Source organism: Cyclopterus lumpus, chromosome 23 (assembly GCF_009769545.1).
Source record: "Cyclopterus lumpus isolate fCycLum1 chromosome 23, fCycLum1.pri, whole genome shotgun sequence".
Classification (NCBI taxonomy): domain Eukaryota; kingdom Metazoa; phylum Chordata; class Actinopteri; order Perciformes; family Cyclopteridae; genus Cyclopterus; species Cyclopterus lumpus.
Genome location: NC_046988.1, coordinates 9,838,736 through 9,853,875, shown reverse-complemented (window position 1 = coordinate 9,853,875; position 15,140 = coordinate 9,838,736). Strand labels below are relative to the sequence as shown.

The 15,140-nt window shown below is 41.7% G+C and overlaps 1 protein-coding gene across 1 annotated transcript in view; it reads left to right on the top strand.

Annotated features, from left to right (window-relative positions):
* The window catches only part of pdzrn4 (PDZ domain containing ring finger 4), a 32,273-nt gene that overhangs the window by 5,274 nt on the left and 11,859 nt on the right, over positions 1-15,140 (top strand). The window contains exon 2 of the mRNA XM_034526407.1: positions 14,020-14,291. Coding sequence (XP_034382298.1) covers positions 14,020-14,291 — 272 coding nt within the window. The remainder of the gene's footprint in view (positions 1-14,019; positions 14,292-15,140) is intronic.

Sequence of the window (15,140 nt, the reverse complement as noted above, 5' to 3'; positions counted from 1 at the left end):
ACATACATTATTGCTTGCATTTAATTCTGTTAAATCTGCATTATTTGATGTACTTTAATGCAAAAAAGTAAAAGCATTCAACACTCACACTTTTTAAAGCTTAGTGGTGCTAAAAGATTAACTTAGGGTAATGGCTTTTCCCCATTAAAAATGTGAACGCAGCATTATGTAAATTACCTCTGCTGTTGAACACAGATCATCTGGTGTCTTCCATCATGGTTATAGTCGCTCTTTGGAGCACAGCGTGGTGGTAATACTGCATGATTTAGAGGTGCATATGGCCTCGCCACCGGCGCTGGGAGTAGCACGTCTCCTGGTCGCCGTCCAAACTGGAAACAGGAAACGGGTGATTTTTCAGTGTCAGGTTATCCCGGGGAAAAGCACCCTGGTGTTGTTGGCCCCGTTTGCTTGTTATACAAAATATGGGAACAATTGGAATGGATTGAGGTATTGAGGTATTTTTGATTTTTCCTGTGGGTTTCCTTGTGCGTGTGTGAGTGACCGCGATGTCATCATCGCGGTCACTCACACATGCACAACTCGTCACTCTCTGTGCATCAATGTCCATGTCTAGCTGGTGTCTTTCTTTGTGTATCTCTGTCTGCCTGGCTGTTGGAAAACATACATACACACTACTTTCTCGCCGAGTGTGTGTGTGTGTGGGGGGGGGGGGGGGAAATCACAAAGTCAGGGGAAGACGGGTCCGGCGTTTAGGGGGGAGCGCCAACAGTCGCCGTTTCGCTCCACCGGCCAACGATCTCTCCCTGCGTTGGCTCTGATAAGCCCAGGATGAAAGCCCTTCATGTGGGCAGAGTGACACTCCTCTACCCCCCCCTACCCCCACCTCCCCTTGTGTCTCCCCCACACACAAAAGGCAACGGATGTTTGTACACACAACTACACAGCATTGTTAAAGAGGTAAGTATGCCTATTTGCACATACTGTGTACATTTAAATCACACAGGGCCAATCCATTCATCAGCTTTACGGCGTGTTTCCCTTTTTTACGACTCTCTGTAAAAATGTCATTCAAGCTCTCAGTTCCTGACAAGAGGACTTATCAGTTGTTATCAGCCTCTAGCTGATTACCATACTCACCAATTGGCCAAGTGGCCTGGCCAAGATGATAGGAGGTGGGGAGAGGGAGTAGGGGGACAGGGAGCGGTGGGGGTGAGAGAAAAAATGGAACGGCAGAGGAGGGAAAAGGTTGAGAAAGAAAGAAAATAAAGATAGGATTGTGCAACAGTAAAGCATGAGAGGAGAGAACCAGAGCGAGACAAGGCTAGCCATCAATAAGTCCTTTAACCCCCCCCCCCCATTTTCTCCTTAACCTCGCCCTTTCCAAAACACAAAGTCTCGCCCCCCTCCTCCTCCTCCCATCACTTATCAGACACCAAACACAGTTTCAAGTCCGTTCCATTCCACTGCCCCTGTCTGTCTTCCTGCTTGTTTGTCACTGTCGGTCTACCCGACTCATTAATACACTTTGGCGTGACCCCACCCTCTGAGGTGCTCCAAATTTTCCATGCGTGTTGGGAAAACCCTGCAAGGAAAGATATAGTGATGGAGGACACGTCTGTCAGTCAGGGAGGGGCACTAATTGTGTCTCGCCTCAGTGTGTTAGCCGTCAGCGGATGATGGTTATATGGTTTGAAGCCAACCTTGTGCCGGAATAACCCAATAATGCACCTTATGGCCACATGCTGCAGGCTATGTTTTGTCAGGTTAGACAGATGTTACGAGGAACCATCTGGAGCCGTTATGGATATGTTGCAGGCATTTTGCTGCAACACAGCGCTGAAAAAAAAATCTACTCATACACACACAAAAAAATCCCCCCAGATATTTAGCTGTTTCAGGGGGGAACAATGCCAAGACGCAACTTCTTAGACATAAAAACATCTAACGTCGTACATATTAGCATAAAATGTCTCTCAGTCAGAACTTTGGATGATTTATTTGGCAGTGAAGGTGCAATTCTCATCTGAGACCAAATGTCAGTTAAACTATAAAAAGAAAACCTTCATTTTTTCAAAGAACAGTGGCTCTGAATCGTGAAAATGTACAGCTCGTAATGTCGGTAATGATGCTTTCTCTGACAGCCACCGTGACATCCTGCTCTACAACATGTTGTAAAGCTAAATAATTCTGCATATAGTATGTGTCCTGATAAGGCTTTTAGCTAAATGCTTAAACATGCAAATGCACTTTTGGACTGCCATTGTCAAGTGTATTCTGAACCCACAGGGTGGATCCTGGGTCCAGGTGGTCTAAAGGGAGATTAGGTTACAGCAGGGCGCTGGTGTTGAATTCCCACTTAACCAACTCGGGGCTAGGAGTCATTAGGCCCACTCAGAGCCTGGCATTGAGTCCAGTTACAGATAGAATAACACTAAACCATCTGCATGGGGGGGGGGGAGTGATGATTGCATTTAGCACAGGGTGTAACCATAAGCCTTGTGTTGATATGGGAAATGCCTTCAGGATGGAGAGCGGCCGAAGCGTCGGCTCTGTTGTTGTTGTCGTTGTTAGTTTGAGGAAATGTATTAGCTCATGTATTCTGTGGTGCCGTTTCATAGAATCTCGTTATGTGTGTGAAATGAATGATTTATGGCTGTAAGTGCAGAGATCACAGCAGGTGCAGGGCGGTGGAGCATAACGGCTCCCAACAACGAGCACGATGGCGAATTAGTGTCTCGAGAAGGCCGTTAAGTAAATTGAAGAACTGCATGCCTTTGTTGCACGTTGGTCAAGGGATACCCTCTGCTCATCCTCTTTTATTCCAACACCCGTCTTGTTGAGTGTCTTTGTAGAGCAACGTGAATGGAAAAAAAAAATCACTTCAGGTGGAGACATTGTTCAAGAAGAGATCCTCAAGAGATATGTATTTAGTAAAAAAAAATCCACCTTAAAGAACAACTCAACACTTCTTTGAACTGACATAAATGAGAAATACATGCTGCATGTGCAAAGGAACTTATAGAGCCAAGTCTTTGCGCAACAAGGCCTCCAAAGAACGTGACAAAACATAAGTGAATGCCTTTCAAATGTGCCCTTATGAATATTGAACACCTCTTGCCAAAGCTATAGTTAAAGTTTGGTAACATTTAGACACAAAAGCTGTGTGGTAACGTTTTGGCTTTTATGCATGACCGGAGTTTGCCTACTTTCACACATTGCCAATAATGTGAAACTTTTTAATAAACCTAACCTTTTTCCAAAGAAAGCAAATTATTAAAAAAAATGGTGGCACTGGATGTAAAAAAAAAAGGTTGTCAGTTAACACAATCTAGGATTAGGAGTCCAATATCATCAGTCTTGTCTGTTCTCCGTCAGCCATCATCATTTTATGTTTCATAGTTGTTACGAGGAGACTCACACAAATGAGACCTGTGACCTATTTTTAAGAAACAGTGGTTTGATTTAGAGTCAATCTGTGATGCAGTCTGAAAATTACTCGACCGCAGACACTAATCATCATCCGGCTGAGCATACTTTGGTGGCTCATGTGATTAGCCGTTCACTCAGTCGTATTGTAGATTTACGCTCACATACCTGAAGCAGTGAATACAGTCTGAGTCCTGATCGAGGCGGGTCGATTGGAGGGCTGGAATGCAACGCACTGTGTCTCTCTCCTAACTAACCAACCATGCTTTTTTGGATGGAGGTATTTTTCATTGCAAGAAGAGCTCTTCCTTCACGCTCACAGTTAGTGGAGTGTGAGGTCGTTTTTCTTCTCCACCAAAGAGGCGGACTGCGGAAGCTTCATGTTATGAATAATGCTAATGGGTGAGGTGCTTCCAGTGAGCATAAACATGCATCACTTTAAAATGAAAAAGGCAATGGTTTGGTGGGAGGGGGGTCACACTCCAGGCTTTAAAAAAAACAAAAAAAATTAATTTTATGCAAAAAGCAGCACATAAATCTTTCATTTTCCTGCTCCCCAGTAAAAGATTTTCACTTTCCAAGCTTTAACATATTTGCTAATTATGCCCTTTGCATCCGGAGCCAGCTCTCTTGGAACTGGAACTAACTATGTGAATAACCAAGATATATAGCAAAAGACCCCATTTTCTGAACAGAACAGTCTTACATTTAAGATTAACATTATCCCTTTGATTTATGGTGTAAATGAACTTGTTACTAACGGAATTTAAGTCCAGAGTCCAATAATGTTTCCTCAATATTTCTGTCTTAATAATTCAAAGATTATGAAAACAAATCTGTAAAGAAATTCTGTGATAGTTAGGAATCTACAAAATGCTTCAAGCAATAAGAGGCTATGCACATTTCTGATGTATTCAGTCAGCATACATTCACCCACTGCTGTTGCTTAGATCCACAACAATGGAAACTAGGCAGCAGAAGCTGAAAGGGATCTTTTTAAGAGCCGTTGCCACATCTAGAATTCAACTGCTGTGCTCCGTCTACTTTTTTTGGTAAATTTGTTATTTAAGAGTGCCAATTTCCAAAACAATACATACTCAAAGAACATGACATTTTAATAATGAAAATACAATTAAAGATCAAAAGATACTTAGAAACCATAGATTGTTCAATGCTTACTATGAAATGATATACAATATTAAATGGTTTATCCATCATCCATCCACCCTGTCTATGGCACTCAACCTCATGCCCATTGGTTCCCAATGAAGGACATCTTTAAGAAAGAAAAGGGTCATATGTATACATAGTTTCATTTTTCTGAAAGGCCTAATAATATCCTGCCATAGCTGGCTGGGCACTGCAGTTTTTAGCAAACGTTACTCAAACAGGAGAAAGTAACGCTTTTGTTGGAAACTATTTTCAGGAGCGCATTAACACAGTTGGTGCACTGGTAGGTTTTTATGGCAATTGTTATGCAGTTTGTGGGCTCAAAATAAACTGCAGTTCCCTGCTTCTTAGTAATTAAATAATGTGTCACCTTGTGCTTTATTGTTGTTTTTAACGCATCTTTGACAACAATGGAGGTCAATGGCACAGAAGAATCATTTCATTGTTAGTTTGGAAATGGGATTTGTTGAGAATGAGATTATCACCAGTCTCATTTTTAGCTAAATACAGTACATAAATAGATGGCATGCTTGGATGGAGAATATATGTTCAGCTTTCCCATATAGAGGAGTAACACATAACCTCTTTGTGAACTCAGCTGTCTGGATGAAATACGTGGGTCTAATCGGTGACCCCCGAGAGCCTAATTCAAACTCATTGCTAGTATGTGTCGAGGGGCTGGAGGAAGGGCCACTGTATTGTTCAGTCCAGCTCACTGGCTGTTGTTTTAATAGCAGATGAGAGATTAATGGCGATCTAATGACTGTGGGGAGGACACAGCGCAACAATAGAGTCCTGGCACAGCGCAGACCAAGTGCATTAGTCAGTCAAGACAACTATCTGGATGTAAGCACACATACAAGGATATATACGTGAAATGTACAGACAAAACATCCCCAGACACACAAACACATTCATATGTACAGATACACACAGAACACAAATTAGTGTCTCTTGATTTGCCAGAAAAGACATTTTGCAGTCATCTGCCATCATCAGTTCACCCAGTCTCATCACAAGCAAAACAAACTACGCTAATTCTCATACCCGCCGACCCCCCAATGTGACAAAAGAAGGCTAATTTATGCATTGCCGACATGTTGTGCGAGGAATAGGAGCGTGGCAACGGGGCTGGATGCTCACTCTTGGATCAGGGTAATTGTAATTTGGTTGCTAGGATGTTGAGGGTAATGAATGTCTTGTTGATGCAGTTTGTCATAACCCGTGCCATCCGTGGATGCTTGAGGACACGCAGCCTATTAGTTAAACACAGACACATTGGCCCTGCCATGATGTATGAGCCCACCAGGCAAAAAGCATTTGTCATTTTATGAGGGAAAATAAAGATACCTGCCAGGCTAGATGTTGGATGAGATTGGGGATTAGACAAGGCGGTGTGAAGCAAACCTCCTCGACCTTTGCCATGGGGTTTTCTATTGAGTAAAGAGTGTTTTAATGGGACTTCCTATGCTTTTGATTACCACAGTGATGATACAGTAGGAGGTTGTTTTTCCCTTGAAAGTGTCACATATGCTGTTGTGTTATGAATAAATCTAAAATGCTCTTATTTCCAAAACGCAGGATACGAGACAAATCCTGTTTGATTCCAAGGTTGTACCAGTGGGAAGTATCTGTATACTTGAAGCCTAATTGAAAGGAAGCTGCTTTGCATTTGGAAGTGCTGCAAAGAGCAGGAAATGAGATGGTTCTTCATGCGCTCGCTGACGAATGATAACCTTTGATTTCCCCTCACTTACATCAGAAATGGCTGCTTGGAATGACAGTCACAAGTCAACAGTCTGTGATGTCTGCGCACGCGTTTGCACTGGTTTCACAGTGGGGTTGGAAAAATAGACATGTGAAGAGCCAGAGACGAGAAAACCCTCGAGACATGCACAAAACCCATAGAACAGAAAGTGATGTACCGTCTGTTTTAAGGGCAATATACGTTGTTTTCACACATTTGAATATAAATGAAATGGGCTGACTTGCAGTTACAATGACAGACAAAAGGGGAAATAAACCCCTGACAGCAAGACAAAGAGAAATCACTCCACTGGAAGGAGAATAATAATAATAAAATTAGATCAAAACAATGTAATCCCAATCATTTTATAGAGAATAGAGACATACAACATCAGTAAACATATATTTTTGAGGATGTCAAATTGGCCCATTAGTACTCCATCCAAGGGTAACAATAAACAATACTTTTGAAACTACATGAATCCTCCCACATCTCTTAGTATTCATTCATTTATTCTTCAGTCTTCTCATGTAACTATCATGACATTATAAAACCTGCCACTCCCTTATGACATTTTGTGATAATGACTACATTACTGGGATGCCTAAAAGTTGTGTTTCATTATTACAATCATTCCATTCAATAGCATCATTATATTTAGTGATGGATATGTGGCCGTCCCTCTTCGGTAATAATGACAAACTGATAGTCACTTGCATCGGTGCTGGACTGCTCCCTATCTAGCATTGCTGAACAATGGATTATTTATTGATTTTCTCATCATTCTGTTGGTCTTTGTATTGTTTTGGTACTTGAAAATTAGAAAGGATTGCAACATCAAACCATTCTTTTTGTAGTTTAGCTACCTCGAGAAAGAAAAAGGAAGCCCTGCCAGCCAATGCGGCTTCCCAACTTTGATTTTATGGGGTGGGGGAAATGTGCCACAGGGAGATTATAGTGGCAAGAAAATCTAGTTATGGCTATGATGAAGATTGTATGAATTAATTCCGGGAAATGTAGGAAATAATCTTTTGTTTTTGCCCTCTATGGGAAGGTAACGGCGTCTGATCAGCTGCCGAGCAGCAAAGTCGATCTGGTTGAAGGACACTTCACAGTGCCGATGCTTCATGAGGAGGGGCTTGAATGCAGGCTAACCAGTTGAAGGACAGTGCACCAGCCTGTTACTTTTAGCGGATATTATTGAACAGGGACGTGTGGGAAGCACTGGTCTTTGCTGCGAGACTGTAAAAATAACCCCATTTGAAGCCACTCTTGTGCTAAAAGTTGATACATTTTTACATTGAACGCTCCCACTGAAGCGAAGATCTAAAAGCTAAAAACAAGCCAGCGCTGTGAAGAGCGATTCCAAGAGGAAACACAGTCTAATCTACCGCACACAGATATGCTGTGTGATGTACAAGGGATTGACTTGAGCGGGCTACTTAACACCAGTCCCGCCAGCAGCTATTTAATCCATGTTTCATGTTGTCATGAGGTCTTCTTCCATGCAGAACTAATTGGTTGTTTTTGCCTGTTGTGCAGGAGCCCATGTCTGGGAAAAACTGTGAAGGACACTCATTACAAGTTGTTCAGACTCTCGCAAGCGCGGACAGAGATGCAATAATGGGTGCAGACGAGCACATAAACACAGGCAGGAAAACATGGAATAAGAGCTCCAATAAGAGCACTGAGCAAAATCTCCTTGAACCCGTTGCCATAGCTTGTCGCGCACATACGCATACCCCAAGCCGTGACGACTGCTACCATCTCGCAGCACCCCCCCCTCTCTTTGTCTGATTTGCATTTTGGTTAACACTCTAATTGCCTCTCATTAAATACCTTGTCACTTTGATTAATTGGTGCGATGCAGAAATGTAAAACAGCGGAGCGTCACAATGCATAGTGAACAGTTTCTGATTGTGGAAAGACAAACAAATCAGGCTTGAAATGCAAAACGGAGGTGAAATCTCTCTAACTCTTCATGCTGTTTTAAGTTGAGTTATGGCTTTTCTGAAGTGAAACTGTTACGCTTTGAAGAAAATGTAAGTTCAGAGAGTAACCTGGGGTTAAAACCTTGCATTTTGACTCAGATTGAGGTTTCTGCAATGAGCTGCTAATGAACTATCTTTACCTCACACAATTTGTCTCTCCTCAAATGGATCACATCACCGCATCGCAGCAGTCATTTATCCCACGTCATCATACTCGGCTTGAAATTTTTTTTTTTTTAGCCACTCTCAGGCAAATTTTACGGACGCCAATGTATAGGATTCTCTTTGTCCTTTGAAAATGCAGGAGCAGTAAGTGCATGTACAGTAAGTGAGGAGTAATATCACGGTTGTTTTTGTTCATTTTCTAACTTCTGAGCTCAATATGAAGGTCATAAGAAAACTAAACTTCACTGTAGCAACTCTTACAAAACCTTAACAAACAAAGGTTCTGTAACTTAAAGAGAAGCATGTATAACCTGTGAGAGAAAGGTACTAATGGGGCAACGTGCTAACCAAACTAGCTGCCTTGATTTGCCTCTAAGTCTATAATTGACCATCTGCAAATAGTTTACAGCTATTACTATTGATCTATACCTGATCACGATTAGAATGCTTTGGAAAGAATAATGGGTCGTCATTCTGTTTTGCGTGCTCGTCCTGGGTGATTGTCACACATGCAACAATAGCGTTGTGTTATAACTCATCCCGCACGAGGCACGAATCAGCGCGAAGCAGTTGACCGAGCATGGCCCTGCCAGTTGCACAGCCTGCCACTCAAATTCATGAAACCATCATCTTCTTTGCCTCCGCTGCACATAGGTGATATTGCATGTCAGAGACTTTTATTATTGAAATGAGACATTTATGACAGTGAGCCCTCGCCACATGAGAGTGGCCCCCCGCCCCACCTCAATGCAGCCAAAGGAATAAAAGAAATGAGATTTTTTACAGATTATTGGAGCACGCCACCTGCGCTTCGTCACTCATCACAATATGCCAATTTCAATGTAAAAACAATCTTGCTTGTGTTGAGCGGAAGTTCACGAAAACCATGATCCGCGGGATTTATGGAAGAAAGCCTGCTGCTGGTGTCTGTGTTTCCTCAGGCAGGCGAGGTCGGTGTTGAATAGGCTGGAGGGGGAGGGGGGGGGGGGGGGGGGGGGGGGGGGGGGGGGGGCAGGTTATTGTACGCCTATTCAGTCTGAGATACTGCCATTATTCAGTCAAACATGGCTAATGCAAACAGCCGCATTGTGGTGCTGTTTCAAGTCTGTGGGGAGCTGATGTCATGTTTAAACTGTGTGTGTGCGTGTGTGTGTGTGTGTGTTTTGTGCCTCCATTTGCTCACAATGATACCGTATCTGTCAGATTTAGCTGTGAGGTTGAGTGGTTTCCATCACGCTTTTATCTCTGCACAGAAATCACACGCACACACACACACACACACACACACACACACACACACACACACACTTGCACACAAACAAACTCTTATTGCTGGGCTTTCCTTATTGCTACTTTTTTGTATTCAAAAGTGAAAACATTTAGTCGTCTTAGTGGCCCACTGATCCAATGGTGTGACACGTTTAAAGGTTGACGACATGAGTCCTCTCTTGAGCATATTGAAAGCCTCAGGCCCGGGACTGATTGGCTTTCACTCTGCTACGTTCAACCCCGTCTCAACACATGTACCAACCATTTCCACAGCACGGTCCGCTAGTAAACCCGTATAGTCAATGATGTGTGTAATTGGTGCATCACAGGCAGCAAAATGTGACATTAAGGGCTGGCAGCCCAGACTCACCGTTTGCTGTTTGTGTGACCTTAAAGTCTTTGTAGAGTCATGTCAAGAAATGTATATCAAAGAAAAGGCACAGGACTTTTCATAAGAGAGAGGAGACACTGCTTTGAATTCATTTCAACAATAAGCATGTAGTATACATTTGCAGTAACTGTACAAATCTAAATCTAAAAACTCCCACGACCAAACAGCTAAAGCAGGAACACTACATTAAGTTACAGCTGGCATGGTGAGTTAGCCACAGCTAGAGGTGAGTGTACTTTTGCCGACCTTTTTCCACTATATCATTTTTGATGAATCCAACATGTTAGTATTTCAGTTTGTTATACCACATAAATTACGAGGTAGCTAAATCCAAAACATGATCAAGATTTAAAAAACCACAACAACACAGGTTAATCCGACTCAACTGTAGTTTAGTTTAGGAGGCTAATGTAAGCAGTAAGGGCCATCTATGTTTTTGGTGCATATGAAGCATAATCATATAAGAGAACATAAAAACAAAAGCAAGAACTGCATAAGACAACAAACGTAAAAAAAGTCAATAAAAATAAGAAAACATACTATTTAAAAAAAAGTCTGCTACAATATATGTTTTAAAATGAAAGTAGTAGCTTTGTGCAAAAATGTGCAACGTCCAGGAAATGTGCAAAATTTCATAGTATGAAATTTACTTAGCTTAGAGCTTAGAGCAGACATTTTGTTTGATATATAAAACCTCAGAAAAGGAAAATTATGCAAATTCTTTTTACAGCAAACATCTGACACAATCCAAGTCAGTTAATTTCAACACTTAAAGAAAAAAATCATCTGGTCATATAAGATAAAAAAAAAGACACCAACAGATAGAGAACTACAAGTACAGTTGCTTTATGAATGAGCTTCTCATATAACTGTTCTGAACAAATTGTGTTTTCCACAAATCAAGCAGCTTAATGGTGTCACTCCTATGTGACTTCTCATGTGTCCACAAACTGAGCAATTAAAGGGTTTCTCCCCTTTCTGGAGTTTTATGTTAAACCCTTTCGCTGAATATTTTCTTGCGGACTGAGCAGCCAAATGTTATTGTTTTCATTTGTATGAATATATACATCATAGACAATGCAATACATCATAGATGATATCTAATCTAGCGTGATTCAACACTTAGAATGTCTGATGCTTCACTGGGTCAGACCTTGACTGTTTCTATAGTCACTGCCTTTAAAACCAGTGTAGCTAGAAAGATGCACCATGCACCATGTCTCAAGGAGTAATAACAAACAAAAGTGAGCCGATAACAAGCAAATTACATTTTCAGTAAAGGCTGCAGATTGATGATGACCCACTGCGTTCACTGAACACACAAGTAGAAACACACACACACACACACACATACACACACACACACACACAACACACAACACACACACACACACACACACATAAGCTACGGTATATTCTGCCATCCCAAACTGTAGCACACCACTTTGAACCTTGACCTTTAACGGAAGAGTGTTTGGAGAGACAAGAGGCTTTGGTTTAAGGCTACTGAGAACCATTTTTATTGGCAATGGTAACCTTTAACTTGAGAGGTATATGAAGGCTGCGCTAGATTGTTGGTTCATTACAGCCGTCCCTATGGACTACCGTGATCTCTACTATTTTTAGTGTTCTCTCGGAACTTTCACGGGTTATATCAGATGATGCATTAAGTTGATATGGTCTCTCTGTCAGCTTGGTCACTGGAGCACAGTGGAGAAATGAGAAAGGGTACTTGTAATCAAAATGGAATTACGGTTTTGAGATAGATGGAATCCGCACACCAACATGTGTGAGTACGGATAACGTGCTTACATGTATAGCTTCCATGCATCTCACACACACAGATGGATGGAGAGGAAAATGCCGTACAAATAAAATCCCCTCAGGAAAGTAATTGCAAAGGTAAACAACAATATTCAAATAGGAAACCACAGAAAAAGATTATACAGAAAATGAGAATATTTTGACGAAACGTATGGAAGATATTTTATTATGGACCTCTATGTCACTGAAGGTTTATTGCAGAATATGTGTGATAAGAAGGGAAAGTAGAACGAATAATGCAACTAAGAAATATAGATCGATTACATTATGATTGAAAGCATAGTAAACGTGAACATAAAAGAAACGAATATGTGAATGATTTTGATTGTGAACCACTTTGCCCAATCCACATCTCAATTATCTGAAAGCTTTAAAACCCTTCCCTAACTCATCTGCCCCTCTTTATCTCCTCATTTGTGGTTTAATCATCCTTAATGCTTTATAAAGTCTATATTAAGTACAAAATGTGCGTTGTGCACCAACAAGTACACACGCACATAAAACCTGCACGTTCTAAACCATTATCCCCGGTCGTTGTCACATCTGCTGTCTATTAATCAGCCCCCAGTTAGCTCATCAACAGGCAGATTGAATGGAGGAACAACAGCGGGTAAACACATGGGCAGGTGTACCCGCACAACCACTTCCTGCTTCCCTAGCATTCCCTCTGATTGGAGATTAATGTGTCCATCTGTGATCTCATTAATACTCAACAATGTTGTGGAACTTTCTCTATACTTTTTCTGAGGTGCACATAGATTAGATGGGATGAGTGAAATGCTGTGTGTGGAGGAGAGCTTTTAAGTGGCAAAAACACAATAAGGCCACGGGTTGGATGCAGCCATAAGTCAACTGCCAACATGGCTGCAGATGTCGGTAGGATGTGGACTGATGGGTTCCTGAAGGAACATTTAGTATATTTGTTTACATACCCCATGCGACATCCCAAAAAGAAAACCATATAATGCCAACAACATGCTATCCAATTCGCTGCTACTAAGCCCTTCCACCAGGCTAAAATATACAGTACAAGAGACATTTCAGAATGTAGCTCTTCATATTTCTAATTTGTTCTCCCAATAATGATGCTGACATTAAGCATATGCGTCCACATTTTAAGCCCTTGACAAACTCTGACACTTTCAGACATCCAAAATCAATGCAAACAATCAATGTCAGGCTGAAAATGAACTTCACGGCCTCGGCAAACAGAGGTTAAACCAATTGGGTTACAATTAAACACATAGGTGTGTGCGTGTGTTTTCACATTGACAGCTGTCAGTATGACATCTCTTCTGCACCGATTCCCTTGTGCCACAACCTTTCCTAATCTTGCAAATTAAGTAGGTGCTGCTTGCTAAAATTTATGTTCCCTATGGATCATTGTCTCACCCCACTTCTCCTTCCCACTTTGCTGGTCATTTGTTTAAATCTTTATTATGTTGTATAAATAGATTGATTAGAAGAAGAATACTGGTGCAAAACAAAACAAGATAAAAATGAGCTCATTAAAGAGTTTTTCACAAATGCTGTAGTCTAGTACATCCTACAGTCTGTGTACATTTGGCAGCAGCCAAAAGGATAGAGAAGCACATTCGTTAGGAGCAGCGAAACGGTCTGAAGCTGCTGGGAAAGAACGCCGGGTAGGTAAAAACAAGGGAGATTTCTTTTTATATTACCATCGAGAATTACTGCAAAAGTGCCCTTTTATAAAAACACTTAACTTGTAGTTGCTTTACTGGAAGCTATTCAGCGGCTGACTGGAGACATGTAAAAGTACCGCGAGGTTCCCAGGTGTGAATGTGAACTGGTTTGTTGGTGAAAAGAGCATGCATGTTTGTCAGATCGTCCTTGGATAAATGAGGGTATTAAAAAAATAAAAGTCAACGGATCTATAAAAGTGGATAAGGTCTCCTTTCACTCGCTACTTAGTCTCCTCTTCTCAGAGATGATATACATTGTAAATATTGCCACTGACAAAGGCGTTTAGAAGTTGCAACAGATTATGGTTTGCATCTTTTTGACCACAACGTTCAACATGAAGATGATGATTTTGGTCCCCTCGACCCCCCCAGGTGAACGGGCGCAACTTCTCCAAGGTTGACCATGAGGAGGCAGTGGTGGAGGCCATCAGGCGAGACCCCATCGTTGTCCAGGTTCTCCGACGAGCCCCCGCCAGAGCGACGGCTGCTGTTGCACTTCACCATGGCGGCGCGCCACAGGATGTGTGTTTGGCGGATGTTTGCACACAGACGGACATCACCTTCGAGCACATCATGGCGCTGGCGAAGCTTCGGCCGGCTACTCCTCCCGTCCCGGACATCTGTCCGTTCCTATTGTCTGACAGGTGAGTGCATACACTTGCAGTAAAGTTTAAGGCCAATGTGAGAAGTTTTCCATCCGGCGAAAGGTACATGACCGGTACTGGTACACACACTGAGATGAACGGGTTGAAAATGATTACCCCTTAATTTGAATAAAAAGTCCAACTCAAATGAACCTGAAGCTTCCCCAATAATTCTACTATTGTTCTCTTTCATTGGATGGTAGTAATTAAGCAGTTGTATCATGGTGTGGAAACCCCCAGCATAGATAAGTACTTTCTCCCTGTGATATCATTATGCGCAGCCAAACCTGCATGCAATAATTGCTTTCTGTGTGCGACATCCATTTTCTTTAATGGGAGCTTTTGCTGGACGATTAAAAGCCAATGGGCTGATAGAGCAGGCATTCTGGCGCTTTGTGCATTCTGTGGCTATTAATAGGGCTTTGCTGGCCACTAGATGAAATCAATTTGTCCTATAAAACTACAAATCTGCCAGCCTGGGTCAATGATTATGAAGGGGCCATTATCATGGTGGCAATTTGCAGAGGTCATGGGTTTTATGAGTCGAATGGTTGATGTTTACATTGCTTTTCAGAGTTTTGTTGCAACATAAGAGAACTACTTTAATGTAAGGGTGTGCTATATTGCATGATAACAATCAGGATATGTTTTGTGCACTCTTTTTTTGGGGGGTTTAATTATTCTCAAAGAAGCCATTTAAAACATGCTCCTAATTCAACTGGCGTGATAACGTCATTCTCACAATACATGAGCAGCTTATTCCAAATTAGTGATGACACTAAAGACATATACAAACATGAACATACATTAATGATAATTAATACATACAGGAACATACATTAATGATCT